The sequence below is a fragment of the Gymnodraco acuticeps genome, unplaced genomic scaffold, assembly GCF_902827175.1.
Source record: "Gymnodraco acuticeps unplaced genomic scaffold, fGymAcu1.1, whole genome shotgun sequence".
Taxonomy (NCBI): Eukaryota; Metazoa; Chordata; class Actinopteri; order Perciformes; family Bathydraconidae; genus Gymnodraco; species Gymnodraco acuticeps.
In genome coordinates, this window is record NW_022991375.1 from 3,266,322 (window position 1) to 3,293,348 (window position 27,027).

A 27,027-nucleotide genomic window follows, 5' to 3' on the forward strand; every position below is an offset into this window, starting at 1 on the left:
AAACGAAAGTGTAAAAATGTGAAGATGAATTGGTGGAAAACATGATAAACACAGACTTATTCTGTAAGCTCTTTGGTCAGTTCAGAGAGATTAGTATTTATTGTCACAACTTCATGAAATTGAACTATGTGTTGCTTGCAAAGCCGCATTTCTCCAAAAGATCACAAGATCAAACCTTAATTTCAGAGCAGAAAGAAGCATGTTTCCGATTTATTCACTGACAGCATAGCCATAGAGTAGTAGACCTATTTATACACAGGATTGCATTCTTCTGGACTTCCAATTGGATTAGATTCCTCATCTTGAGCAAATCCTTTAGTTTGTTTGACCAGTTGTTACTTGGCTCCGGTGAGATGACCTTTGTCTTGTCGAATTGATTCCTCTCACGGTAAGTTATCAGTATAAAAGCAATTTTTGGGTGTTTCTTGAAACACACTTTAATTTTAGAATTACAGTCTTAAATCTGCCTTAATCCAATAAGTGATGACACACAGTAAAAACCTTTTTTGTTTACGTTTGTAGACAATACAACACAAAGTAACTTTTTCCATTAAGCAGTACTGATATCAACATCACTGAACTCAACAATGTTATGTAAAAAAATGAAATTGAAATCATGATTTCCCCAAATATGGAATATAATTAGATGAATTAGACAGTGGCACTATATAGTATCCCATAGGAATAGTAAGCTTGGGTACTTTTTTATTTAAAACTATCTGTCACTTTATCATTCAATTATATATATGAAGCACCTTCACCTAACTTGCAAATCTCAAATTTGAAAAGATACAAATTCCAAGACAAAACAGAACTGAATACTACTTTATTCCATTTTATTTTCATCATCTCATTATAGTGCATATATCAAAGCCACAATCTTCTACTAGGCTACATCTCCAATGATGCCTTTTACAGAGGAATGACAACTGCTTGACAAAGTGCTCTGCAAACTTGAAAAGGTTTAATGTCATATCATATAATAACAATATTATGCAATAATGCGATGTGCCCAGTGCTACATTGACATGGTCTGTGAATATGCTTATCTGCATCTCACTATTAACATGTAGGGTGTTTTCATTGGTCTGATTACCTTAACCAGCACAGGAGGAAAGTAAATATGTCTGTTTGCACCCTGCTGGTTGAATCATTGAAAAGCTTTGTCATCACCTAGTGGCAGCACAGCTCTCTTGAGTTTATTTTCTGTATCTATCCAGCAAATTGACGCCTCCCCTGTTATCATCTTAAACTGTCAATCTTATGCTGAGTCACCGAGAATAAGCTTTTGCTTGATTTACAATACTGGGAGTTAAAATAAGGACAGGAATGAGATTAAAGGTTCAGCTTAAAAAGAATATGCAGTGTGAGAAAATGTAGGCTTTTTTCACCTTTTCAGAGACCTATTTTTCAAGGTTTCAAGGCTTTTATTGTCATGTGTACATAGCTAGACTGTAGTTATGACAATGAAAATCTTAGGTCACAGGCATTTTTGTGACTTTGATTGTGTCGTCATTGTGCAACATGCAGTCTTGAATCTTTATGGATGTTTAATTGAGATCAAAATGAAAGCCTTGTTCAAATATGAGCGTGGTCCAAGCAAGGGAGGGCACACACACACTGACCTTATTTGACACCACAACAATGTTATAGGTGTAGATGAAGGCTGTGTTTGAAGATGGGATCGAACCGAGAAAGTGCGCCAGAATTCATTTGGTTTGGAAGTGTGGTAGGGTCAACTAGCCAAGTTTTGGAGGCTTTTATTGAGGACCTGAAGAGGAATTCAAAATGTGATTAAGGTTGGGGTATGCTACTGCATTGGAAGGGACTTGATTCAAGACTTAGCTGTTCATACAAATAAATCCCACTCTGATACCTGCTAATTGTTACCCTTGTAGGCTTTATAGATGTGGATATACTTTTATAAACAGCCTCTTCTTCTCTCTAGAGAGGACGTTGCAACATTGGACACTACCTGACACTTCACCTGAGGAGATTTGGATATCCTGTCCACCCCTCACTGTTCAGCATAGGAACAGGATGGAAAAACTGTCGTGGCCTAAGCACAAAATGCACGTACTGATCTTGGCATCAACTAAGGTGTGCTATTCTCCCATTCTGGTTCTCAGTGTGATCCATCTGTTCATCCTGCACAAACACTTCTCTTTCGTCGAAGTATCATCTAAAAACCTATATGTGAAAATCCAAACACTGGAATTAATTCAATAGCCATAGGAGGTAGAGAGTTGAAAGATGGGATGTGCTTGTGTGTACTTATCATGGCAGATATGTGTGTGTGTGTGTGTGTGTGTGTGTGTGTGTGTGTGTGTGTGTGTGTGTGTGTGTGTGTGTGTGTGTGTGTGTGTGTGTGTGTGTGTGTGTGTGTGTGTGTGTGTGTGTGTGTGTGTGTGTGTGTGTGTGTGTGTGTGTGTGTGTGTGTGTGTTTGTGTGTAGGGGGGTAGGCGGGGTGCGGATGCAATTTCGTTCTGCTCTGTTTGGCAGGGCATCAGTGAACATTTTTCAGTTTCCCTATCGCAACAGCTCCCTCTCTTCAACACTCGCCCATCTATGTCCATCCACTGAATCCCATCACACACTCACTCTCCCTTCCTCTCTTGTGGCTTCCGCTGAGGGTAAGGATTTGAAGTGTAGACTTAGTTTTTGGGAGGATCATTGATGGGGCACAGTGGGGGGTTCAGATCAATTTACTTCAGATTTGTTTGAGTAATGAGTGAAACTGCAATGTTTCACTATAGGAACAGAGCATTTGGTCTCAATTATTTCACAATGTATTTGACATAATCCCATTTAGAAATGGACAGCCAGCCCTCCGCAGGCAGTGTTAGGTTTTTATTTTACTGTAAAGGAGTGAAAGCAATATTCGGCATTTAGACTGGTGAGGCATTCAAATCAAGTGGTGCAAAGGCAGTGTGAAAACGAATGTGTGTGCATCAGAGATTCGTATGGAAAAGGGAAAGGAAGAATACAATGGAAATTGAGAGACACTGTTAAACAATGGGGGGCATTTGGAAAAAAGAGGACTTTTTAGTGGTGAGAAGGGGGGCAATACAGCAGCAGATGCCATTGTCTGGAGCATATTTCATGGTATAACAGTAAAAGGATTAGCCACCCACTGTGCACACGCATACACACTGCTCTGCTGGCCAACATGCACCCAAATAACCCACTGACATATAAAACCCACCCAGAGAGAGAGATTCTTGGACATGTTCACACACATTAGCTGTAGTGTAAAATGGAACATATTGAATTGCAGTGACAACAGACGCTGCTTAAATCCCACTCAGCCCCTTTATTCATCAGCTAAGCTGAGGGTGGACACTGGCGAGTGCGTGCGTGCGTGCGTGCGGGTGTGCATGTGTGTGTGTGTGTGTATGTTGGCATCTTTGACACCCAAACGCACTGTGCGCGCACAACGTGCCGTGCCGTGATTTGCCGTTCATCGCCAATGCAGCCTAGGGGAAGGCTTAACGGATCGCATACAGACAGACAGGCAGCGACAAACCCGGCTCATTAAAATCCCGTCTGCAGACCCTAAACCGGTCGCGCGCAGTAGCCCACTACCACAGCTCCTCGCGGTGCTGCAGACGGACCCCAAAGCGCGCGGTAAAAGTGCCGAGGAGAGGGAAACTGCTCGGTAAAATGGGACCGAACCCGAGCAGTTAATCGGTTCCGAGATAAACGCGCACACAGCTGAGGGGGAGGCCAAACGTTGTGGAGGTTAAAGGCGACATGGCGAAAACGGGCATAATCTGAATTTTAGAGGATCAGCTGTAAGGACAGGGTCAGCCCACGGATCTGACTGGCACACCGAGGAACGGGATCACAGTTTGCATCAGTGTGTCAAAGGCAGAGCCAGCAGTATGGCGCGCAGTGACAGTCTCACCTGGCAGGTGCTTCTGACCATCTCCATGGTCATCATCCCGCTGTCTGCTCACGGTAAGTCCGCTGCACTGGAGTCCCACCCTGTGCGTGTGTGTGTGCATGTGTTCGCCCGTGCGTGATTCAAATCACTCCTGCATTATATGGAACATGACAATTACCCATTAATGCGGCATGGGGCAGCATTTAAAACAGGGGCATGATAAAATATTAAATAATCTTGTTTTTATTGGTGAGAGATATTGCAGGTGGGAATTGACAGGCTGGTTTTGAAATGTCTTTTCTATGGTCTCTAATATTTCAAATGCATTGTTAAATCGAATCGAATTGAATTTGAGTATTTATTATACCAATTGCCTTTGCATTTTGATTACAATTGCATTCGAAAGACCAATAATTGATCAGTGCTGAAAGATATTTTTTCTGCCCACATATGTTCTGTCATGCTTAGCTGCTCAAGCTGTTGTATTGAACATTAAAGACACTTGAACCCTTGCTCCGGCCAATCTAAGGTCCATCCTGAGTCTGAAGGGGAATAGCATCTCCTTCCTGAAACAATTAAATACTACTGATTTGTTCTTAATGTCATCAGCTCTAGGGTCTATGGGGGTCTGTATGTAGAAGGCAGGCAGGTCTGGAGGTGATCAGAGAGGGGGGCAGACACATTTGACAGAGCAGTTGTGCAGCTGCGACTCTCCGTTGTGCGTACAGCCAGGACAAAGGCGGGATTAGGTGCACCGTGGCCGGGCTACAGGAGGCCTTTTTACGGCTCTGAAAGGATGAATTCCTCCAGACATTCAGGGAAAGCCCGAGACAACCGGGCCTGTTACACTACACCCCCAATTGCTTTCTCCATCTCGTTACTGTCCATCCCTTGAGACACGGAAGCAATCAGTGTTTGAACCAAAATCGGACACAACCAGCCCCTTCCCTGTTTGGCTCACTATTCCTCCCAGTGACAGAAGTGGAGATGTGAAAAATCTTGGAAACGTAGAAATTAGCTCTAGATGCTGCCGCTGCCCAGCAACAGGGTGGCTCGTGCACGGAGGGTCGCCGGGGTTCATGTGGGCACGCGCCTCCATTACTACCCCCTCCCACCCCCTCGTCTCATCTCGCGCCCTCAATGTGTAACCAGGCGTTAACAATGTGACATATTGATCGGTAAATATACGAAAGGCGTCCTTTCTGTCATGCTTTAAAACCCAAAGACCACATGGCTGTCGAAAAACATGATGTGATTCATTCATTTGTTTGGCCATCAGGGGAGAATTAGAGTGAAGTGTGAGAAGAAACATATGTATTTATTTGACTCTAAGACCATTGACCACAAGGTAGACAATTGAAAATATAGCCTTAATATTTCTAAAGTTCTTATAGGGATAATCAATCTGAAGACTCAGTAGCCTTCTTTATGATTATCTAATTGTTTCAGCTGCACATATAATTTAGCTTTCATAGCAGTTCTGCCATTTTAATGATTATATCAAAGCTACCTATCAACTCGTACAGACAATAACTACAAATTAGCGTTATTGTTTCAGGATCTTAAGCTTGACAAACAATCAATTTCATTTACTATAAGGGGGTGACGAAAAGCAGCACATTTTCACATTTAAAGAGTCAAAATTCAGGAAATTAAATTAATTTGGTTTAGAAACAAGATTACGACAAGTGGCTTCTTAAAATGGATGTCAATGACTCGGATTATAATCAGCTAATTGATTAATTAACAGATTATTTAAACTCTCAGAAACCAATACAAAACATACGCACAGTGTCCTTGATAGCCATTTTAAGTCATTTGGATCAAATCCAGACTCTTGGGTGCACTGTGTGTTTACGTGTCTCTGTGAGCGAGCGCATACTGTGAGGTCCATCTGCCCTTTAGCCCTAGAAAGCTGATAAAATGTCACAGTAGATCAGATCACCAGCTTCTCCCTGACTCCCTTTTGTTCACAGAAGGGGAGGAAGAATACTATACAAGTGGATATAATGGTTGAATCATGCAAGTTGAACAATTATTAGTTGGTTGTAATTCAATTGGGGTACAAACAGTGTATATTTGTGCAAATTCACAAAGTAGGGCTATTGTGTCAATAACAGCGTGCATGATACATACTTCCAACAGTGTCCTGCTGCACTCAAAGAAATAACTCATTGGATTAACTCAATTTTATTGTTGGCAGGTTTTCCATCCAATAAATATATGTGGCACAAACTCAAACTAATGGCATCCATGCAGTATAATGTAAATGAGTTAGTCCAACTCAAATTTTTCAAATAGAGTTTAAGTAAAATGATAACATTACCTTTATGAATTTAGATAATGCTAGTCCACCTAAATCCTATTTAATTAATTGAAAATGAAATAATGAGGTTAAATATAATTTAATAAAAATGTGTTACACATGATAGAAAACATGGTTTAGTTTTTTTTATTTTTAAATTCACATTATTCAAAACAATCCTCCATTCAATAGTGTTTAAAAATGAATGAATTCACACTGAAAGATGAAAAACATTTCTGAAAGATAATACCATTTTTAAAATGGCAGAGAAATGGAACTCCTATAATTAACTTACAAATCTCCCTTTGCCAAATACAATGAATACAATATAACAGGGGTATGCACTGCTCTTCTAACAGGACAATAACACATAACATAAAGAGTGCACTGCAAACACCAACATATGGAAATAGTGTTACAGTGTGTTGAAACAAACAAATACAGAAAAGCACAAATGATTGATATAACGGCTCAATCTGCTCTGATTAGGAAACTCGTGAATAAAATGACAACAATGAACTCATGAGTCACTTCTTTTTCACATTTCAATCGAACAACTTGATCTTCAGACTTTCGATTTTACCATTCAGCTTGTGCCCATCCAGATTCATCACTACCTTCTGCATGAACTCGAAGGTGTGTTTGAGGTTGTCCGGAAAGCTCAAATCCAGGGCATAAATAAGTCCCAATAGCATGACAAACCCCACAATCACGCTGCCCAAGTTGTCCATGACTATATTGCCTTCGATGACAATTCCCACGTCCTCTTGCTGCCCATCCACATCTCTTTGAAGTGTGTATATGCCCATGACTGTGTTTGCCATGTCCCTCTTGGCATCTTCAGAGGCAGTGGCCTGAACAAAGACACAAGCATACAACACATGTGTTAACTAAAACCTGAATTACTACATTTTATAGAAGCAGATTTACTTATGTGGCTCTCCTCATTGATCAAAACAGTTTTAGACTAACCCTCTGGTATCACTCAAATGTACTACCCAATCTGGCCACTCAGGATAAAAATGTCCACTTTCAAAAACTTGAATGATAAAATGATATGATAACAATATTATATTTAAATATTTTTCCCCCACACTTTTTGGGAAGTGTGGGAACATTTTTTAAATGGACAATTAGGGTAATTTGTACACAGTGTATTCGAGACCGATTAGAAAAATTGAAATTCCAAAAAGTATCTAGAAAAAACACAAAATCATTATAGCCAAATCTGATGTGAAAAATTACCAATTTGGACAAAAATGTCCTGAGTGATACCAGAGAAGGTTAGGACCTCCAACACAGAACTAAATTAAGCTTGTAAGAAAATGTTTACATAAATAAATTATAAAGATATATTCCTGTATGTTCTGTTTGATTATCAACTTTATCTTATTTATTAATTCAGGTATTAAGTTATTTGTTTACATCCCTACTTAATCATGTAATTTGTTGTTATTCCTGTAGTTAATTATGCATTTACCTACTTATTTTGATATGTATTTGATTATTTATTATTTAATAATTTATTTCCTTGATTTATGTGATTATGTAATTATTCCTTTAACAATTTAGTAATTGCTGCATTCACATACCTTTTTAAACATGAATCTATTGATTAATATATTTCAGCATTTATTTATTATTTTATTTATGTATTTATTCAATTATTTATAAGTTCTTACATATGTATTCATGTCCATATTTATTTATTCATTTATAGATGTATTTATATATAAATGTAAATATTTATTTCAGCATTCATTTATTATTTGTATTTATTTCCAGATATATTCATGTTTTAATTCACATTTGTATTTATCAATTGTATTCCTATGTTAATTTATAGATGTATTTATATCTGTATAAATGTATTAATTCACTTTTTTCTATATTTATTTTAACACTTGCCCGATGAAATTACTTCTGTATCTATTTATTATTATTTTTTTATTTCTGTATTTATTCATTCTTACATATATTCATTCCTATATTAATGTATACATTTATTTATTTCTGCATGTATTTATGATATGTGATAAGATATTTAGATGTAAGCAGGGATAGGGTTGTGCGCCATAGAATTTTCTTATTATCAATGTAAGTAATGGTGGTTATAATTGTGGGTAACACTGTTAACCACTACATTGAAAACATATTGTGATAAACATACCTGATACTCCTTAAAAAAAGAGTCTGGATCCTCGTTGAGGTAGATCGCGATGCTTCGCAGGATGCACCCCCTCTTGATGTGGATGTTTTCAAACTAAAGCAGGGGCGATAAATCAAAGACAATTAAGCACAATGCATGTGCAACAGAGCAGGTAGTCTACAAAGTAGAGGGCTGTATCTGTCGTGTGTTTCCCTAAGCAGGACTCCTTACCCCTACATTTCCACAATAAGCTATTGCCTTAAAAACACTATAAAAGCAGACAATTTCTTAAATGTGTTCATATGAGCATGGACAAAAACAATACAGTGAAAAACGAGGTTCTCTGCATTTATACTAACCAAATCTGATATTGCAAGGGCTTCCTTGATTTTGTGGCCCTTTAGTCCTCCTTTGGTCTTGAAGATCTTCAAGAGCTTGTCTGAGAAGTGGTCCAGCTGCCACATGAACTTTGATTGAAGTGGTGATGTTGTGATCCTCAAAAACTCCGCATTCACCTTAAAAATATTATTAACAAGCACAATACAACCAATTGTTACTTGTTTATTAGAATCACAACCATGCAAGGATGTAGACATGAATCACAAAGGATAATAATAAAAGACTGTCAACAAATACAAATATTTACTTACTTCACTCTGCTGAAACAGAGCAGGCCATCTGCATTTGAAGTCCCCTATCAAAGGCCTTTGCTCCACAATCTCAAGGCGTCTGTGAGAGAAGGTTTTTTCCATTTTTGCTTTTATCACCACTTCATTGTCACGCTTTTTCAGTTCTGACAATAAGGCAATTCTCTCGTTCTCCAAGCTTTCTGTGGTTTCGCCTTTTGGGTGCAGAGGAATGTAGTTTATTTCAGCTTTTCTTGGTTTTTTTATGTTTGCTGCAGCTTTGCCTTGGCCTGTTTTCTTGTGCTTTAAGGAGTTCACAAGGATTTCAGGATGTCCAAGACGGCCAAGCTTTGTACGATAGTTTTGCATTTTGTACTTAAGAGACTGTTTCCACCCCCCAAATCCTATCTTGGATCCTAGCTGCCCCAAACAAGGGTGGGCCCTCGTCAACGCTGCAGCTACCTCTTCACACTGATAGTCTTTTGGATATTTTGTGAATTTGATCATTTCTTGGGCTAGGCCATCAAGAATGACTCCTTTCAGCTTTAGGCCAGGCTGGAAGTATGTACCAGTTGTCTCAAACTCTGCATTCTGTAGATGAAGCTCAAATTCAGCCTCGTAGGTGAGCTTAGGAACCACAAAAACTGTGGGCCAGGATAACAATTGTGAGGCCTGAGCTTCAGGGGATGGATGCGGGGTTGACGTATACACCATATCATCACTGCAGCATGAGGCTATTGATGATGCAGGGATTAGAGACTCTGAGCTTCCAGTAATTGAGGTCTTATCAAATGAGTCAACTGTGTACTAAGTGATGGAGGGCTCAATATTTGACAATATAGGAGAGTAAATTACTTTCAGTGTGCTTTTATCCTGAATTTCAGACACTGATGTAAGATTCATGAACTCGTTAAAGTCAACATCCATGTATTGCAGACGGAAGTCCTCTTTCAATTGAAGAGATGTCTTGACAAATGTGTGCAGTTCTTCAACTGTTGCTGGGATTCCCGAATCCAGGGTCAGTTTTCTAGAGTCAGACTGGTCGGCAAAGATGATGCGCAGAAGCGCCCGACCTGCCGTTATGGAACACCTTTTAATCTAGAGCAGAAACAAGGTGAAAGAATAACAAGAAAGAAACACATTAGGATTATATCAAAGATGAACATAAAAATGTTTTTACAGTTTAACTGCCCCTTAAATGTGTGCATGTGTCTGCTGGAAATGTTTTAACAACAAATACCTGCTAGCTAGTTCCAAACTGCAGTGTTTGCCACATGCATAACCTGAAAAAGAGAATAAATAGAATTAGCAATTGACACTGAACAACTGACAATGTCACAGATCAGCTTGTGCAAGTATTGTGAAAGTAGCCGTGTACTTACCATAAATAAGAGGTTTCCCCAAGGTGCTTGTTAATGCTGATCAAACTGCAAAAGACAACAAATATATTTTAGAGGTGTGATTAAAATGCTTATATATTTGAATTTTCACAGAAAACACATAATTGCCTAAGATTGCACAACCCAAAAAACGTTTCTGCACAACTCTGGGTGCCTGCTTGTGAGTGAAGTAACCCATACAAGATTCACATATATATTATCTCATTATTTATATTAAATATTTGGCAGTAAAAAACTAAACTCAACTGAACTCCTACAGAAACGAGTGGCTCCGCCTGTCCTCCTCTGCCTGCCTGCACTAAGGCCAGGAGAGAGATGGACACACCTGCTGAGCTTTATGATAGAAAATGGCAGCCCTTGCTGGGCTGCATGCAGGCTCTGCCTCCTATACTGTTACCTCATTCACTTGAATTACTCTTTGCATTTTTTGGTTGAACTTAAACTGAATTTCGGTGTACTGTGTTCAATGACAATAACGTTAAATCGAATGTAATATAATCTAATGATCTCCATTATCCAGTATCCAATGCTAACCGTATCTAGCAAGCTAGCTAACAAACCAGTTATTTGGCTAGCTAGCTTGCCTCATGCACTTTAATTACTCTTTGCATTTTTTGGTTGAATTTAAACTGAATTTCGGTGTACTGTGTTCAATGACAATAACATTAAATCGAATGTAATATAATCTAATGATCTCCATTATCCAGTATTCAATGCTAACCGTATCTAGCAAGCTAGCTAACAAACCAGTTATTTGGCTAGCTAGCTTGCCTCATGCACTTTAATTACTCGTTGCATTTTTTGGTTGAACTTAAACTGAATTTCGGTGTACTGTGTTCAATGACAATAACGTTAAATCGAATGTAATATAATCTAATGATCTCCATTATCCAGTATCCAATGCTAACCGTATCTAGCAAGCTAGCTAACAAACCAGTTATTTGGCTAGCTAGCTTGCCTCATGCACTTTAATTACTCTTTGCATTTTTTGGTTGAATTTAAACTGAATTTCGGTGTACTGTGTTCAATGACAATAACATTAAATCGAATGTAATATAATCTAATGATCTCCATTATCCAGTATCCAATGCTAACCGTATCTAGCAAGCTAGCTAACAAACCAGTTATTTGGCTAGCTAGCTTGCCTCATGCACTTTAATTACTCGTTGCATTTTTTGGTTGAACTTAAACTGAATTTCGGTGTACTGTGTTCAATGACAATAACATTAAATCGAATGTAATATAATCTAATGATCTCCATTATCCAGTATCCAATGCTAACCGTATCTAGCAAGCTAGCTAACAAACCAGTTATTTGGCTAGCTAGCTTGCCTCATGCACTTTAATTACTCTTTGCATTTTTTGGTTGAATTTAAACTGAATTTCGGTGTACTGTGTTCAATGACAATAACATTAAATCGAATGTAATATAATCTAATGATCTCCATTATCCAGTATCCAATGCTAACCGTATCTAGCAAGCTAGCTAACAAACCAGTTATTTGGCTAGCTAGCTTGCCTCATGCACTTTAATTACTCGTTGCATTTTTTGGTTGAACTTAAACTGAATTTCGGTGTACTGTGTTCAATGACAATAACATTAAATCGAATGTAATATAATCTAATGATCTCCATTATCCAGTATCCAATGCTAACCGTATCTAGCAAGCTAGCTAACAAACCAGTTATTTGGCTAGCTAGCTTGCCTCATGCACTTTAATTACTCGTTGCATTTTTTGGTTGAACTTAAACTGAATTTCGGTGTACTGTGTTCAATGACAATAACGTTAAATCTAATGTAATATAATCTAATGATCTCTACTATCCAGTATTCAATGCTAACCATATCTAGCAAGCTAGCTAGCTTGCTGTTTAGACCCAACTAAAAACGGAGCAAAATATAACACGGTGGTTTCAAATATTCTTGTCGATATTATGAAAAGGCATTACTTGGAAACAGGGAACATTCTAAACTACTAGAAAAAACAAATACTTACCAAATAATAGACTTTCCACCGTCAGTTTCCCCAGTCAGTTCCCACAGTCAGTGTTAGACAAAAGGCGGCAAATGACAGAACGGATGTTGCGCATACGCAAAGGGGGTGTGCAAAGGGGCGGTCCCCAATGAAAACAATTCATTTTGAGTTGCTCTGTCTTAAATACATTTAATAAGTGAATTGATTAATGTAATTTGTGTTACACTAATGAACTATACTTAGGTTTATTTCTTAAATAAAAATATTTAAGTAAAGTGAAACCATTTTTAATGTGTCAAGTCTAAGAAGGGCTTGAATCATTTTTTTGAGTGTGGTAAAGTGACAAGGCTGCTGGGAATCTGCACTCTAGCCAATCACAGTGACCTCAGGTAAAACTTGTTACCATGGTGACATGCTCAGCATGATGCCATAGGTGGAGAATTGAGCAGCAGTTAAAGGCATAAATCACAGTATTTCTAAGATGGAAACCTCTAAGCAGGGTCTCGTGCCTTCAATATGCTCGTCTTGCCCTTGTAATATCTTCATGTTCCCTTTTGCTCTGCTCTTGTAATCGCTACGACTGCCAGCTGCTAACAGGATGCTGTGCATATAAATCTCAACAGGGAACAAATTGGCAGATTGAACCTTTAAATGAAATTTGAATCAGTTGTAATCAGTTTGAGCTGGTGGAGCATGTCTATCTCTTTCACAAACTGGGAAGCATTCAAGCTCATTCCAGCTCGGTTTTTCCCAGAGATGGAGTTGGCATATAACACTTGCTGGCTGGCTGATTGATTGAAAAACAAGAGAGAGAAAGCACAAACACTGGATTCTCTGTCTCCACTGCAACTCCCTCGCTCCACTCCTTCCTTTCAACATGGCACCTCTTTACATCTCACCATGGCAACTACAGTGTGTGTGTCTGTGTGTCTGTGTGTGGTGGATCTCATGGTTCCTCAGCTACCACTAGTCTTCGTGACTCAAGGCACGTTCAGATGGTTTTAGTATTAGCACTGAATGAAGTGCCAGACACTGGAAGCAGGGATCTGATTGGACAGAGTGAGTTCAGGGTGGCGGTGGGAGAGAAGCCGTTTGCAGGAAAGTTTTAAGAAGTGGCTTCTTGAAATTCAGTCGAATGTGGGAACATTCCCTAAAATGTGTTGCAGAAGGGTCTTCTTTCCTTCTTTCTTTCCTTCTCTTCATCTTTCTTTTCCAATTCCCCTCAAATATATAGTTTGACATTTTGAGATATGTATATTTGCTCTCTTTCCAAGATTCAGATGAGAGGATTTATAGTGCTCTAACGTTTTCTACGATAAATATGAAACTACCGGCAGCAGCCAGTTAGTTTAGCTAAGCAAAATCCTTGGAAAAAAGCTAGGCCAGCTCTTTCCAATTAACACAGTTAGTTAGAAAATAGCTTTATGTGCTGGAAATGTGGATCTTGTTGCCTTTGGACAGAGCCTGTGAGCTGGTTCTCTCGGTTTCCAGTTTAAGCTTACTGGCTGCTGGTTGTGTCTACACATGACAGTGCTTTCATTTTCCGATCTAAGTCTTGGCAAGAAAGATAATTTGTGTATTCTCCAAAACGTTGAATTAATAACGTTTATATTCAATTTATTCTACATTGCCTGACAGTATCTCTATCACCTTACAACTCTTTTTCACTCTCAATGAAAGTCATATTGAATATTCAAACCCAAGATGACGTGTTTTTTTGACACGTTGTTCCCAAAATGTATGGTGTGGTATTTTTGGAAACTTGGCTTCTCCACTTGAATTTAAACAGATCTGTAGGTTTGAATGAGGTCTTTCTCTGCAGATTGCCAAGTACAAGAGAAGTTCCTGACCATTCAGCCTCTAACCTATTGCTCTAAATCCTAATCCTCGTCTAGTCTCGGTCACCAGAACACATTAGTCACTCAATGTGCTTAATCCTACATCGCTACAGTCTGATTACACGGCAGTCTTCAGCGCTTGTTCTGATTTCTTTGACAGTTAATCACTTAGCGCTAAAGCGTGAACCACAACGCTTTCTTTGCTAAGCCGCACGTTTCAGCAAATCAGATCTCTTGTGAGAACGCAAAGATATATGACATAATAGTGTTTTCTTAGAAAACTAGCCTAGTACAGCCTCAGGCATCTTTCACTATACTTTAGGGATCCATTTAAATCATTAATGCCTCATGCTTGGGCTACAATCTTTATCAAACAAAATATAGTCAGTACACTGGGATTAGCGACAACTGGAAAAGTAACATATAATGTGTGTCTTTGTGTGCGTACAACCCTTTGTTTACCCTTTTGTCATCTACATTTAAATAAGATAACAGAAAACAACAGACAAACTCCTACAATGCAATAAGATTATGTTCATAAAATGATGTTATTTTATACTTTAAGGTCACTTTACATGTCAGGTGGAGTAATGCATATCCCTCGAAAGGCCTCAGTTCTGATTCATTTTGGGAAATTAGTTTTCTTATCTCAAGTTCAAATCTCAAGAGACACTTTCTTTAAACACAAGGGAACTAATCAGGTAGATAGGGTCTGATAAAAAGATTGGAACTAAAGCGTTTCTGCAGCTTGACCGATGATTGACACCTGAGCCTCTGGTTTCATTTTGTAATACTTCTCGTATGATTCCCCAACTTAATGGAAGACCAACTCTTAAAATCGCTTCTTTAATGTCTTTTTTGTCTGATTGACAGGGAGGCATTCTCTGTCAAGGCACCATCATCACCACAACCAATCATCTGTCAACAAGGAGGCCTTGAACGCCCGGATGGTGCTCAGTGATGACTCAGCAGAGAGGGACCACCTGATCGGGCTCGGGGCTAAACTCCCACTCAGCTCCACCAAACATCACCATTCTCATAAACATGCCCACCTAGATGTTGTTGATGAAGACCCGCCTGTGGGGGAGGAGCTGACTGCCGGAGGCGCGGGGCCAGACCAGCCGGGAAACCCCATGTCTGATGAAGTCATCACTGTGGAGTTTCACAGCCCTGCGCCTGACGTTGTGCCCGCTGACGGTGGTCTGGATTGGGCCAAAGCCCCTCAACCCCAGAAGCAAAAAGGAGGGGACCCAACTGCCTGGACGCTTTCTGACTTTTACGACTACCTGTCCCCTGACAACGACCCCTCAGCCCTGGATGCCACCCCAGAACCTGAGCCCACCCCTTCACCCCCGCCTGACATGGAAGATGAGAATCCGCTCCTGGCTGGTTCTCCTGCTGTTCCTGACAACGTGAGGCCTGACGTGGAGCCCTCCATACCAGCTCCCTCCATGCCAGCGCCAGACACAGGTGATGGGTTAGGGTTAGGGGGCGCCATGGGGGCTGACGGCTGCAGGCTGGGCTATGTGCGCTCTGGACCTGGAGTCTGTGTGTCTCAGTGTGACATTGATCCCAATTTCTGCCTCAATGGAGGAATTTGCACCGTGGTGGCAGGAATGGGAGCTTTCTGCAGGTGAGAAAAAAGGCATACACTTGTTTTTGTTGGTACTTCTGTAAATTTTAGAAATGATGACACAGTCTTACATTTTATATTCATATTTAGTAATAATGAATGAGAAAATACCTTCTAGCATTTGCAAGTAAGCAGTTTAAGCTTTACAGCATAGGCAGCAGGGGCTTTTAGGGGTTGTTCGGCGCTACAAATATTCCCCTCTTTAATGATCTTGTTGGGATGATTTCCCATTCCAGCACAAAAGAAAATATTTATGACACTTCTAACAAGCGTTCAGACACTGAAAACACAAACAAACACACACACACACACACACACACACACACACACACACACACACACACACACACACACACACACACACATACATTTGGATAGAAGGTTGGCTTAATGTGTCAATGTTTCGTCAAGATCACAGCAGGGCTGCTAAAGGATTAGCTCAGTTTGGAAGGCGGGTGCCGGGTGATAAAAGACGTGTTTGTGTGTGTGTGTGTGTGTGTGTGTGTGTGTGTGTGTGTGTGTGTGTGTGTGTGTGTGTGTGTGTGTGTGTGTGTGTGTGTGTGTGTGTGTGTGTGTGTGTGTGTGTGTATTTGCTCATTGGCTGGTGACAGTTGATGTAGACACAAAGAGTATGCACACATAGATCGTATAACAAAAATACAGTAAGGTCAGGGAGGAACACACATGCTCCACGTGCACATACACTACGCCTTGATAGCACCATCTGTTATCCAGCAGACTCAGTGTGGTCATGTCATTATACCTGCTGAGCAACAGCTCACACACTCACTCATGCCAACACACTTCCAAGACACAAACACTTGCATGCAATTGGACAGCGTAAGACAGGAATATGGACAAGCAACACACACACTTACACATGCACGCACTTATCCTTAGGCTTTGATCTCATTAGGGGTTAGCTGCAGGCCGAATCCCTGCTTTTCTGGACAGGCTTCTGAGTAGCCTACCATTTTACATTCTTACGTTGGCTTACATGATGTGGCTATAAATATGGTAAACATGGTAGTGCAGTGTGCACACACACTCTGATTAAACTGACTTTTGGCCTTTTATTTATACAGCAGGTCAGGGAAGGGACGTTATTTACTGCTTGTTTCCTGACCTAAAGTGTTACATTGATGATCAAAACATATTGCTACTTTGCATCCAGGTGCAATGTGCAGGAGTACATCTGGAACAAAGGCACACGCTGTGATTGGGCGATCACAGAGTTCCAGGTGATGTGCGTGCTGGTGGGCGTGGCTTCAGTGGTACTCATCTATCTCTTCATGATCATTGTGTGCTTTGCCAAGAAGCTGCACCGCCTCAAGAACGAGAACAAACGCCTTCGCAAACGCAGGTGTGTGACTGGGAGGTGAGAATGGAGTTCAATTTATGATATAATGAGGCAAATCAAATAATATTATATATCATATCATAAGCCGTAATGTAAATGCTTCTAGAGTTTATCTAATTGTCTTAGGTATCCACAAAATTGTTTTTAGACTGAGATAATATATATTTTGAGGTTTTAACCCCAGATTCACGCTGTACAGAGCAACATAGGGAACACATGGAAAGATACAAATGCACAGAATGCAAAAGGAAACACATATTAAATGGTAATATTAATGACACAAATGTCTCTCTCTTGCCCCGCTGCAGTAAATACCGCCCACAGAGCAGCGAGCCACAGACAGACGGCCTCTCCGTGTCCACCATGGCCGACGGCTCGCAGCCAAACGTAAGGAAACTGTGCGACACCCCTCCGCTTGCTCCCCAAGCTCACACTCACAACCTGGCGTACTATGACAACATTATCTGTCAGGTACGCCCCTACTCTCCTCATGTTTACTCACCTTTGTCTCTCCTTTCATCCTAGACTAACTTTGCAGTCCCATCTTCATCTAAAATGTATTTTCTCCATCTGTTCATGATGTCATCGCCCATATTTTGTGTCTTCCCGCTAACATTTTCTTTGTACATGTCTTAGTTTGTCTGTTTGTCTCTGCGCATGGCCATCTTTCTTGTCCAAATAAGCTTTTAGTGTTATGCACACATTGAATCCCCTTAACGCCCTGTTAAATCAGTTACTTGTCATTGGGATTCCCATTGGGAATTTTGAATGTACAGTATTTGTGTATTTAATGTTTTTCACACTCACCAATCCCCTCAGAGGCCATCAACAGCCAGCTATACCTGGGAATATAAACCCAGATACCCCTATAATAACTTGCAGGTAAGCATAGCAGAAATGACCGCATTGCCCCAAAGCAATTTCCCCTTTCTGGCTTTGTTTGATCTTACCCACTGTGCAACCTCTAGAGGCCACATTTTTCCATTAACTGCAAACATCCTTTCCGCAAACTCTCTCTGCATCTGATATCAGCTGCCTTCCATGTGCACTGTAAGTTAAAATGATTTATCACCTCCTCCCAATGAGTCCTGCAACTAGTTGTTCAGAGTTATTATGTTGTCACAGCTGTATGATTAAATAGCAAGTTCCCACATTAGCTGCCTCTCTTACCTGTGCACCTCTGCAGCTTCCTGAGTAACTCGATAAGAAAGCCTGGCCTCCATTTTGTTTTATCTGCTGGCTTTGCTCCTGTGCCCATAAAGCTCAGACAGCCATTTTAGGGTCCCTGTGCTTCATTTTCCACTTTTCCACGCAATTCTTTTCCCATGGCTGTGCATTTAGTGCTACTGTAACAGCTGCTTTCTGTAGCAGCGTGTGTGTGTGTGTGTGTGTGTGAGAGTCTGTACACATTGATGAGTTATTTTCCATCTATGTTTCTGTGTTTGTGGGGCAGATTTGTGTGCCCCTGTTCGTTGTTCCTCAATCACACTTGCTTACTGGGTCACTAAGCCAATGTATAGTGTCAGTAATGCATGGTTACATTCTTCATCTCAATAAACAATGGAGATTGTGTAGATATAATCAGATTAAATATAAACAGCATATAAAGTTGACAAGATCAACAGATCAAAGAAATGTTGCCCCCATGAGTTTAAGCCTTTTAGCTTGTTGTCTCTGGTGTGAAAGGGCGTTTAGTGAGTTTTGTCCATCAGTAGCCGCTGTGACTGATCAATGGTGCCCTACTTTCTGCCTGATGTGCCCATGATGACCTTCAGATGTCTGACATGCTAATCAATCGATGGCTTGCTCTTTTACAAATTGACACATGCAGACATACAGACACCAGTTGTGTAGTCATACAAACATAGATCTCTGAAAAAGAGCACTAACACAAGCACACCGTGATGGATTTTTTTGAAATCATGTGTTCATTTTTAGTCCTAGCCCTACTTGGTTGGCCTTAATGACGAGATCAAACTGTGCCTTGCTTGTTTATTACTAGCGTACTCTCTGAGCTCTGCTGGCATTTCAGTGCTGTGGGTAAAAATGAGTGACCGTGACTCCCAGATGCTCTAAATGTCAGGTCTAGAGGCTAAAAAGCCCCTGCAGACACATGGTCTGCAATGCAGTTTTTTTAATGTCAGAGATCCGATTGGTATCTTTTCAGATGCTGAGACATGATTGGTTCATTTTAATAAAGGTCTTAGCATTATAGGTGCAGGTTCAGTCCGAACACAGTATCATCTTTAGTATGGGGATGAGCTTCTGTGGAGATGTTTCCTTTGGACTTTATTGCATGTTTTAAGTACATTTAATTTCAATCTTATTTTTTAGCACATTCAAACCGTTTTAGCTATTTAAAAGTGCTTTAAAAATAAAAAGATGACCCTTTTGGTCAGGAGCTTACTTCTTATTCGCCACAAAACGTATTCATGCAATCCTTCTGTTTTGTGCAGGTAATGTTGCACACAGTATATCCGCACAACTGTGGGTTTTCCTGTTAATTGACAATCTAGTCCAGCGAAAATAAAAAGAAATACTACCTGAATCTTCATGGCATAAATAAAAATGTGAAACACAAGAGAGATGCAAGAAGGGAAGATAAGATCATGAAGAGCTGACACACATTAATCTTGCTGCCTAATTACCTGTGCCCCATGTGTCTGGGTGTGAACATATTAAGATGTGTTTGTGGGTGAGTGTGTATGAAAAGTAATAAACTCTCCCCCCAGGATGACCCTCAGAAGCAGGAAGACCCAGCGAAGTCCGCCCAAGCCAAGGAAGAGGGTTCAATGAACATCCTCAACTCTCACTCCCCCAAACACGAGAACAACCGTCCGACCTCTGTCGCCCACGACCCGGGCCACACCCCTAACAACACAGAGGAAAACGCAGAGGTAAACTCGCTGCAGAACAACCTAGTTTAATATCAGCATCTTTCAAAGTTTGCTGCCGGAAAATCCGACCAAAATATTTAAAGCACACACAAGTGCATGGATAGAATTCTTATATATTGTGGTAAAGTGCATTATATGTATTTCAAACCAGTCCAATCAGGCACAATGTAAAACAAAAGCACATGCATTTTGGAATACACCTTGAGAAGCACAACATTCCTGTTTACAAGGCTGCTATGCCAATGCTGTTCACATAGTGGCGCCGCCGCCTCCTTTCTTTCCTCTTTCGCCTCTTACGCTGGACTAAAATCTCTGGCTTGGACTGACTAATGAGTGACTTTCCTCTCTACTGATGCTCTGCCTTGGTCTTTGACCAATGAACTCTCGCTCCCTCATTGTTTCCTCTCCTGTTTACCCAAGCCCTCCCCTCGCCTCTGCCTGCCCCGCCTTACTGTCTCTCTCTGCCTGCATGCATTGTTGTTATCGACAAAAAGTGTCTGAAAAAAGTAATATTTGCAAAAGAAGTAAGTGGAAATCAAGTGAATCTGTACTTGCAGAATATTGGTGTTTGACATTGCTTTTAGGTGGATACTTTTAGATTTCATGAGGTCAAAGTAATTGAGTTGATATTTGAATCTATATACATATATAACACATGCGTGTCTTGGATTTCAATGTGATTTATAATATTTAATGTACTTGAGGTTCTTTTGTACTTTTTTTGGTATACATGGAGGATTGTTATTCAAGGTTGTTGGAATAAATCTTTTTAATTTTATCCAGCTTGTCCCTGTGTGTTGCTGTGAGCGCTACTTTCCCTCTATCTGTCTTTCTGCATGTCTGCTCATAATGAAGCTAACTGCTGCCCAACTGCTCCCCTGCTAATAATAACTGAATGCACCGCTGACCCTGCTTTTGTGCTACAGTAGGCTGCTCACAGATTACACCACACAATGGTTACCGTGTGCTCATTCAGCACCACGGACAGCTCTTTGAAATGAAGAAAGCTACCACAAGAGCTTAAAATGTAACCTTTCTATTCTTCCACTCAGAACAGGCTGGGTTTTGATTTAAATGAAAAAACAGAGCTTATAGGATAGGTAATATCTGACACAATTTCTTCAAATGAATACTAATATTGCTCCATATGTGCTCGATGTGTATATAGGCAACTGTTGTCATCTCAACTGAAAAGGTGCTATCATATCAGTAATGTGTTCACTTGTTTCCACTGCCCCCAAGTGACTAAAAACATCAATTGTTGCAGATTTGAGTCAATTTGTATGTGCCAATGGGTTTAGTGTCTCAAAATTCATCCACACCTATATTACTATTCTAATACCATGCCTAATTAATCCGTGCCTTTATTACAGCTATTTCAAATGAACGAAAGCTACTTTATAAATGTTAATTTCATTATTTCTGCCTGTGTGACTGTTCCTACATTGTTGCATCCTACTTATATTTCCACATCAGGATGGAGTCACAATTGGCCTGGAGGTGCTCCTCCCCAAAGAGGCCAAGCTCCACTCAGAGACCGGCTCGCCCCTTCAATATGACGTCTTCCTCTACAAGGTTCCCAACAGTGAAGACTCCACCTCTCCCATCCACGCCCCTCCCACACAGAGCGGCAACTCATACTCCTCCTCTCACCCCATGCCCAAATCGCCCAAAACACCCAAGACGCCCAAGATGCATAAATCACCCAAACACAGCAGGGAGCACTCACACAGCAGCCGCGAAGCCTTGTCTGGGAGGCACGCCTCACCCGGACGCCACCCCTCACCCGGCCGCCACCCCTCACCCAGCCGTCATTCCGCTCCAAGTTCCTTCCATCCACCCTCCCATCACTCCCCCTCCCGGTACACAAGCTTCCCCCCCTCCTCCTCCTCCACCCCGCCTGAGTTACGCAGGCCCAGAGGTCGGTCTCAGGTCCTGGGCTCTGAGTGCTCTGGGACAGGGAGAGAGCAGGGTGGACACCTCCATCCTTCCCCCTCCTCCCCCCACCTCACCCAGCCTTCTCCATCCCCATCCAGGGTGAAGTTCAGCCCGGTCAGCACCAGATCTCTGCCTGTTCTGTCCTGACCTCCACGGAGCCTCCATACACGCACAAACATCTGTCATAGTCTAATCTATCCAGCCATATGTCCACCATGACTCTAACTTTTTATAATACTAGATTAACCATCCATTTATCATCCACCTTGCCTCTGCACATTCAAATCCAGAGGAGGAGCACATCACCTGGTTTTGGAGCCAGAAAACAAGAACTGGGACAACTCATCACACTCTCTCAAACTGCAGACATGATGCACCAGAATGCACACATACAAACGGCGAAACACCAGCAGCCAAACATTCCCACTTTCATGTGTTTAACATTGTCTCAAAGCTCAGGTGTCTGCTCACACAAGCACAATATGAACCACTACATGTGAAAATGCTCTGCTAGCATGGTGCCAACCTCAGTGACTGCTGAGGAATTTGTTCATTAAGGTTTTATAGAGGTTAACTACTTTAGCCTTAGTATTATCAATGTTTTGTACACGTCTTTTGCTATTCAGTGTGTAAGATTGTTTCATGTTTTCACAGGCTTTTGGTATGTTTTTCATGTTTCTAATCCTTAATAAATAGTTACAACAAAGCGTGCAGTATTGTGTTCTAAAGAAAAACAAAGAAGAGACAGCAAGGCTAAGAGAAGAGACAGGATTTTCCTTTGGATTTGCCAAGCTGCTTTGTAAAACATATGAGGGACTCTGCTGCCCCCTTGTGGACACAACAAACACTGCAGCTCTAGGCACATTTCAGGTTAAAAATCTTCAGTGGAATAGTATGCTAAATATGGGACTCTTATAATGTTCAGTGTCTGCAGTATGAACTAGGCCTACAGGGTGTTAACCGTGTATGTGCATCAGATTAAGGCAGTTTACTTTCTCTCCTGCCTTCACTTCACATCACATGCCAAACATGCACCCCAAGAAGTTATTAAGTCTACACGGCACGCTGGCTCAGTAATATGAAGGTACGTTATTTTATTGTATTGGATGTATCATCGTCGGCCTGACGCCCACCGACGCCGATAATCGGCCTGGTGTGTCCGTGCCATCTTCTATTTCAAACGAATATTTTTGATACAAATTCAGCAATCTTTTGTTCAAAGTCAAAAAGTCAATTTTATCTCCAATAGCTTCCCAGTCATGCCAAAATATGACAAACTGAACAAAAGAGACTGATCTGACACACCAATCTGACAATAAAGAACTGACACAGACGGACCCCGACTGTTGCGTCGCCTCTCGTCTGCTGCGTTTTGGCCATGTGTCGCACTGGAACACACGGCCAAGAAGCACGTACGAACTGCGCATGAGTGAGTGGCAATAACTCTCCTTACCAGCAGGCGACTGTCTTTGACCCGCGGGTTTTCGGCCGAAAAGGCGTCGGCCCGGCTGAAAAGACCCGACGGTGCGGGACACACCAATCTGAGTAGGGCGTGTCGACGCTCATCGTCGGCCTGACGCCCACCGACGCCGATAATCGGCCTGGTGTGTCCGTGCCATCTTCTATTTCAAACGAATATTTTTGATACAAATTCAGCAATCTTTTGTTCAAAGTAAATTTTATCTCCAATAGCTTCCCAGTCATGCCAAAATATGGCACACTGAACAAAAGAGACTGATCTCCTTTTATTGGATTTTAGGTCTACTTACATTTGATATGACCATTGTTAATACAATAGAGCTGTTTTTTGATTTTATAGTCTAGAACTTTTTCAATAGCTTTCATATCACGTGAGCTTATGACTCCAAACTAATTCAGCATTGTATTACTACTTTTTTATTGGACTTAAATGTGTCTTCTATGTTATATCAATATCTATATGAAATAAATAACGGTTATTCTTACTGTGAGTTGTTACATTGAAGATGTAAGCAAATAACACAATTCAATACAGAAGTCAATTACTAAACTGGACAAGTGAGACACATGTCTTTTAGGATTCGAGTCGACCTTCTATATTCTATGAATATAGTTATGTAAATTCAGGAGTATTTCAATTAAATGTCTAATTTGCTTCAATATCTTCTATGTCACATGACCCATTATCTCCCAATAAATGGCGGACCCCGTTACTACACTGGACAAGTTAGACATAACTGTTTTTATTGGATTTTAGACCACCTTTTATTTCATATAAATATTTACACAGGCATTTCTTTGTATAGGAAAGTTCAACCTTCCATGTCATGTGACCCAGGGTCTCTACCGATAAAAGAGTGTGAAGAACAAGTATATGGCTTTAGGGTGATTAGGTCACATGATCTTGGAGCTTTTGAAGAAAATCCAAGACCTTCTATTTGAAAAAATGACAAGGGAAAAAAAGGGGCAACTTACCTTTGCTTAAAACTTTATTATCACGCAAACTATATTTGAACAGCCTAAGTAGCATATGTTGTCAAATTACCCTGTGGTTGCTATCATGAAATATACATTAATGTCATGATTTTTGAAGACAACGTGGTTCAAAGAGCAATGTAGATGACGTAGCAGGAAACGACACGACATCCATATTCAGTTGGACTGAAAACATGCCAGGTAAAATATACTCACCTACTGGTCCTGACTGAATAAGACTGAATTCTAAAGTCAGTATTCATCTAGTTCAAACAGAGTTAGGGCAGGGCTTCACAGTGTCTCTTGTTCCTTCTGTTATTAGTGTATTATTTATAATGTGAAGAGTCGCGGGCGGTGGCGAAGTCCATAGGGACTTGGCTTGGCAACTGGAAGGTCACCTGAGCAAGGCACCGTTCCCTACACTGCTCCCCGGACGCCGTTCATAATGGCAGCCATCCTCCTAACACTAGGATGGGTCAAATGCAGAGAAACCATTTCATTACATAGTGCCTGCGTAATGACAATAAAATAAATGAAAGTAGAACTATCCACTTTAATGTTCTGGATGTGAATGTGCTCCCCCTTTCAGCAGGCACTTGTCTTTCTTTAGGCAATTCAAATTAAATATCCAGCCTTGGCCTATTTTTTCGCAATGTGACCTCCTTAACAGCTGAAGGCAGCAGACGCTCAGCTCTTTTGTTCTCTGACTATTTCAATGAGAAAAAACACCTTCTCGTTCCAGATGGATGAGGTGAAGGTGAAGTTATCCTACCTGCGGTACTCATTCATCAGAAATAGGCTGTGTTGACATGAAAAGAGTAATTGATAGGTTTGGAGTGTCCGTATCCCTCAGTGACACTCGGAGCATCTGAAGAGCTTTCCTGTCGTGCCCCCCTCTGCAAGGTGCTTCTGTCCTCAGTATGTCCTCAGTTGTCAGTTTTTTCAGCTGTTGAAGTATCCAGAAATGCCTCACTGATTTTTTCTGCAAGGAAATGGAAGAGAGCGGTGGTCTATTTTTCCGGGAATTGTGATTATTGATTATTATTATTATATATTTTATACATCAAATGGCTTTCAATTTAGCTGTATACATTCTTTTTACACAAATCTGTGAGTCTATAATTGTGGCTTAAATATTGTACGCCTTTAAGTGAAGATCAACTATGTATGGCTTGTCAATTGATGTACAATAGTAGAGACTAATCTGAACACTAGTAGCTTTGAACTGTTGAACATTGGTAACTGTGGTTCCTATCAATGTCTATCCAAAATGTCTTGAAGTGTCTTCAATACAAATCTGTGAGTCTTTAGATGACCTGACTGTCCTTTAAATCCAAGGGTGGTTACAGGACAGGCCATTCATCCATGTTGCATCTCGTAGCATGACAGTACGTTGCATTTATGGGATGCTATACAAAAGGAAAGCTAAGTAAGAAGATTGGAAGACAATACCGTTAAAGATATCTACCTGAAAAATGAACTTCTGTACTGCTTTACATGTGTTCCACAGGTAAAGTAAATCATTCCACATTATTTATTGTTTGAAATAGAGAAAAAGTACAGAAGAAACCTTTTTTCTTTCTGGCACTAAGAGGCCTTTAGTTTCTTTCTCCGCCCAGACCTCAGAGAACAATCTTGCAATCACTAAAAAACCAGTCACGTATCTGTCCGTCTGAAAACTCAGGAGCTATTATCTCAGCAGGGTGCACGTTTTGCCGGTCAATCTAGTGATGGTTTCCATGCAAGATGTGATTTAAAGTGCACGTTAAAGGAGTGATCATAGACCTGTTTTATAACTAGGGTTTATCCTGGAAAAAGCTCTAGTGCCACAGATTAAAGCCAAATGTGGGAGCATTGCAGGTTTAAATACAGTTTAAAATCACCTTTCAGAGTGTCTCAAGTCAAGGAAAGGCGATAAAATAAAGGGGTGGTCAAAAATAGTAGATGAGTGAATAACATGCCAATGAAAAACACAGCTTAATGCAGATTGCAATTATCACAACTAAACGTGGAGAGTTTCTTGAATATTTAATCTTTGTCCAACTGATCTGAGAGATTTGTCGTAGATATTTGCAGTCCTAAATAACCTTTATATACTTTTGGGTTTATATAATGGCTAACTCCACTCTTGCCTAGGCTCTAAAGAGAAATGTTTCTGTATCCTAATCTCCCCTGAGATGTCACCTTACGCAAATTACTCTTCAACCTGCCCCACTTCTGTGTGTGCGTGTGTGTGTGTGTGTGTGTGTGTGTGTGTGTGTGTGTGTGTGTGTGTGTGTGTGTGTGTGTGTGTGTGTGTGTGTGTGTGTGTGTGTGTGTGTGTGTGTGGTGTGTGTGTGTGTGTGTGCGTGTGTGTGTGTGTGTGTGTGTGTGCTTGCGTGCGGGTGTGTGCTCGCGTGCGTGTGTGGGTGTGTGTGTGTGTGCAGGTCCTGTATAAACCACTGAGGGGCAGCGTTGCCTCGCAGTCTGCATGCACTGCTCCTGTAGATACAGATAGGACCCTCTGGTACTTTGAAACCGCTGATCTGCATCTTCATTTGCATTCACTCTGTGTCGACCGACTGA

At 40.8% G+C, this 27,027-nt stretch overlaps 2 protein-coding genes across 6 annotated transcripts in view; one reads left to right on the forward strand and one right to left on the reverse strand.

The window, feature by feature from the left end:
- Positions 1-3,333: 3,333 nt before the first annotated feature.
- LOC117562922 (chondroitin sulfate proteoglycan 5-like) lies at positions 3,334-22,714 on the forward strand. Of its 4 annotated transcripts, none has more exons than XM_034240960.1 (6): positions 3,334-3,960; positions 15,054-15,813; positions 16,988-17,176; positions 17,482-17,644; positions 19,906-20,070; positions 21,547-22,714. In XM_034240960.1, the coding sequence occupies exons 1-6, from the start codon at positions 3,885-3,887 to the stop codon at positions 22,153-22,155; spliced, it is 1,962 nt and encodes a 653-aa protein (XP_034096851.1). In that variant the 5' UTR covers positions 3,334-3,884; the 3' UTR covers positions 22,156-22,714. The 4 variants fall into 4 exon arrangements, with proteins under 4 accessions (XP_034096851.1, XP_034096850.1, XP_034096853.1 ...); XM_034240959.1 differs by having other exon boundaries at positions 3,336-3,960; positions 16,988-17,191; XM_034240962.1 differs by having other exon boundaries at positions 3,340-3,960; positions 17,482-17,560.
- The window catches only part of si:ch211-193k19.2 (uncharacterized protein LOC100034574 homolog), a 1,126,861-nt gene continuing 1,106,156 nt past the window's right edge, over positions 6,323-27,027 (reverse strand). The window contains exons 1-6 of one of the 2 annotated variants that reach the window (XM_034241000.1): positions 10,349-10,689; positions 10,207-10,249; positions 8,991-10,064; positions 8,700-8,855; positions 8,362-8,454; positions 6,323-7,045 (exon numbers count right to left, since the gene is read on the reverse strand). In XM_034241000.1, the coding sequence (XP_034096891.1) occupies positions 6,737-7,045; positions 8,362-8,454; positions 8,700-8,855; positions 8,991-9,680 (1,248 nt within the window). In that variant the 5' untranslated portion in view covers positions 9,681-10,064; positions 10,207-10,249; positions 10,349-10,689 and the 3' untranslated portion in view covers positions 6,323-6,736. Of the gene's footprint in view, positions 7,046-8,361; positions 8,455-8,699; positions 8,856-8,990; positions 10,065-10,206; positions 10,250-10,348; positions 10,690-27,027 lie in introns of those variants that run through there. The other variant, XM_034241001.1, reaches the window with a different exon arrangement.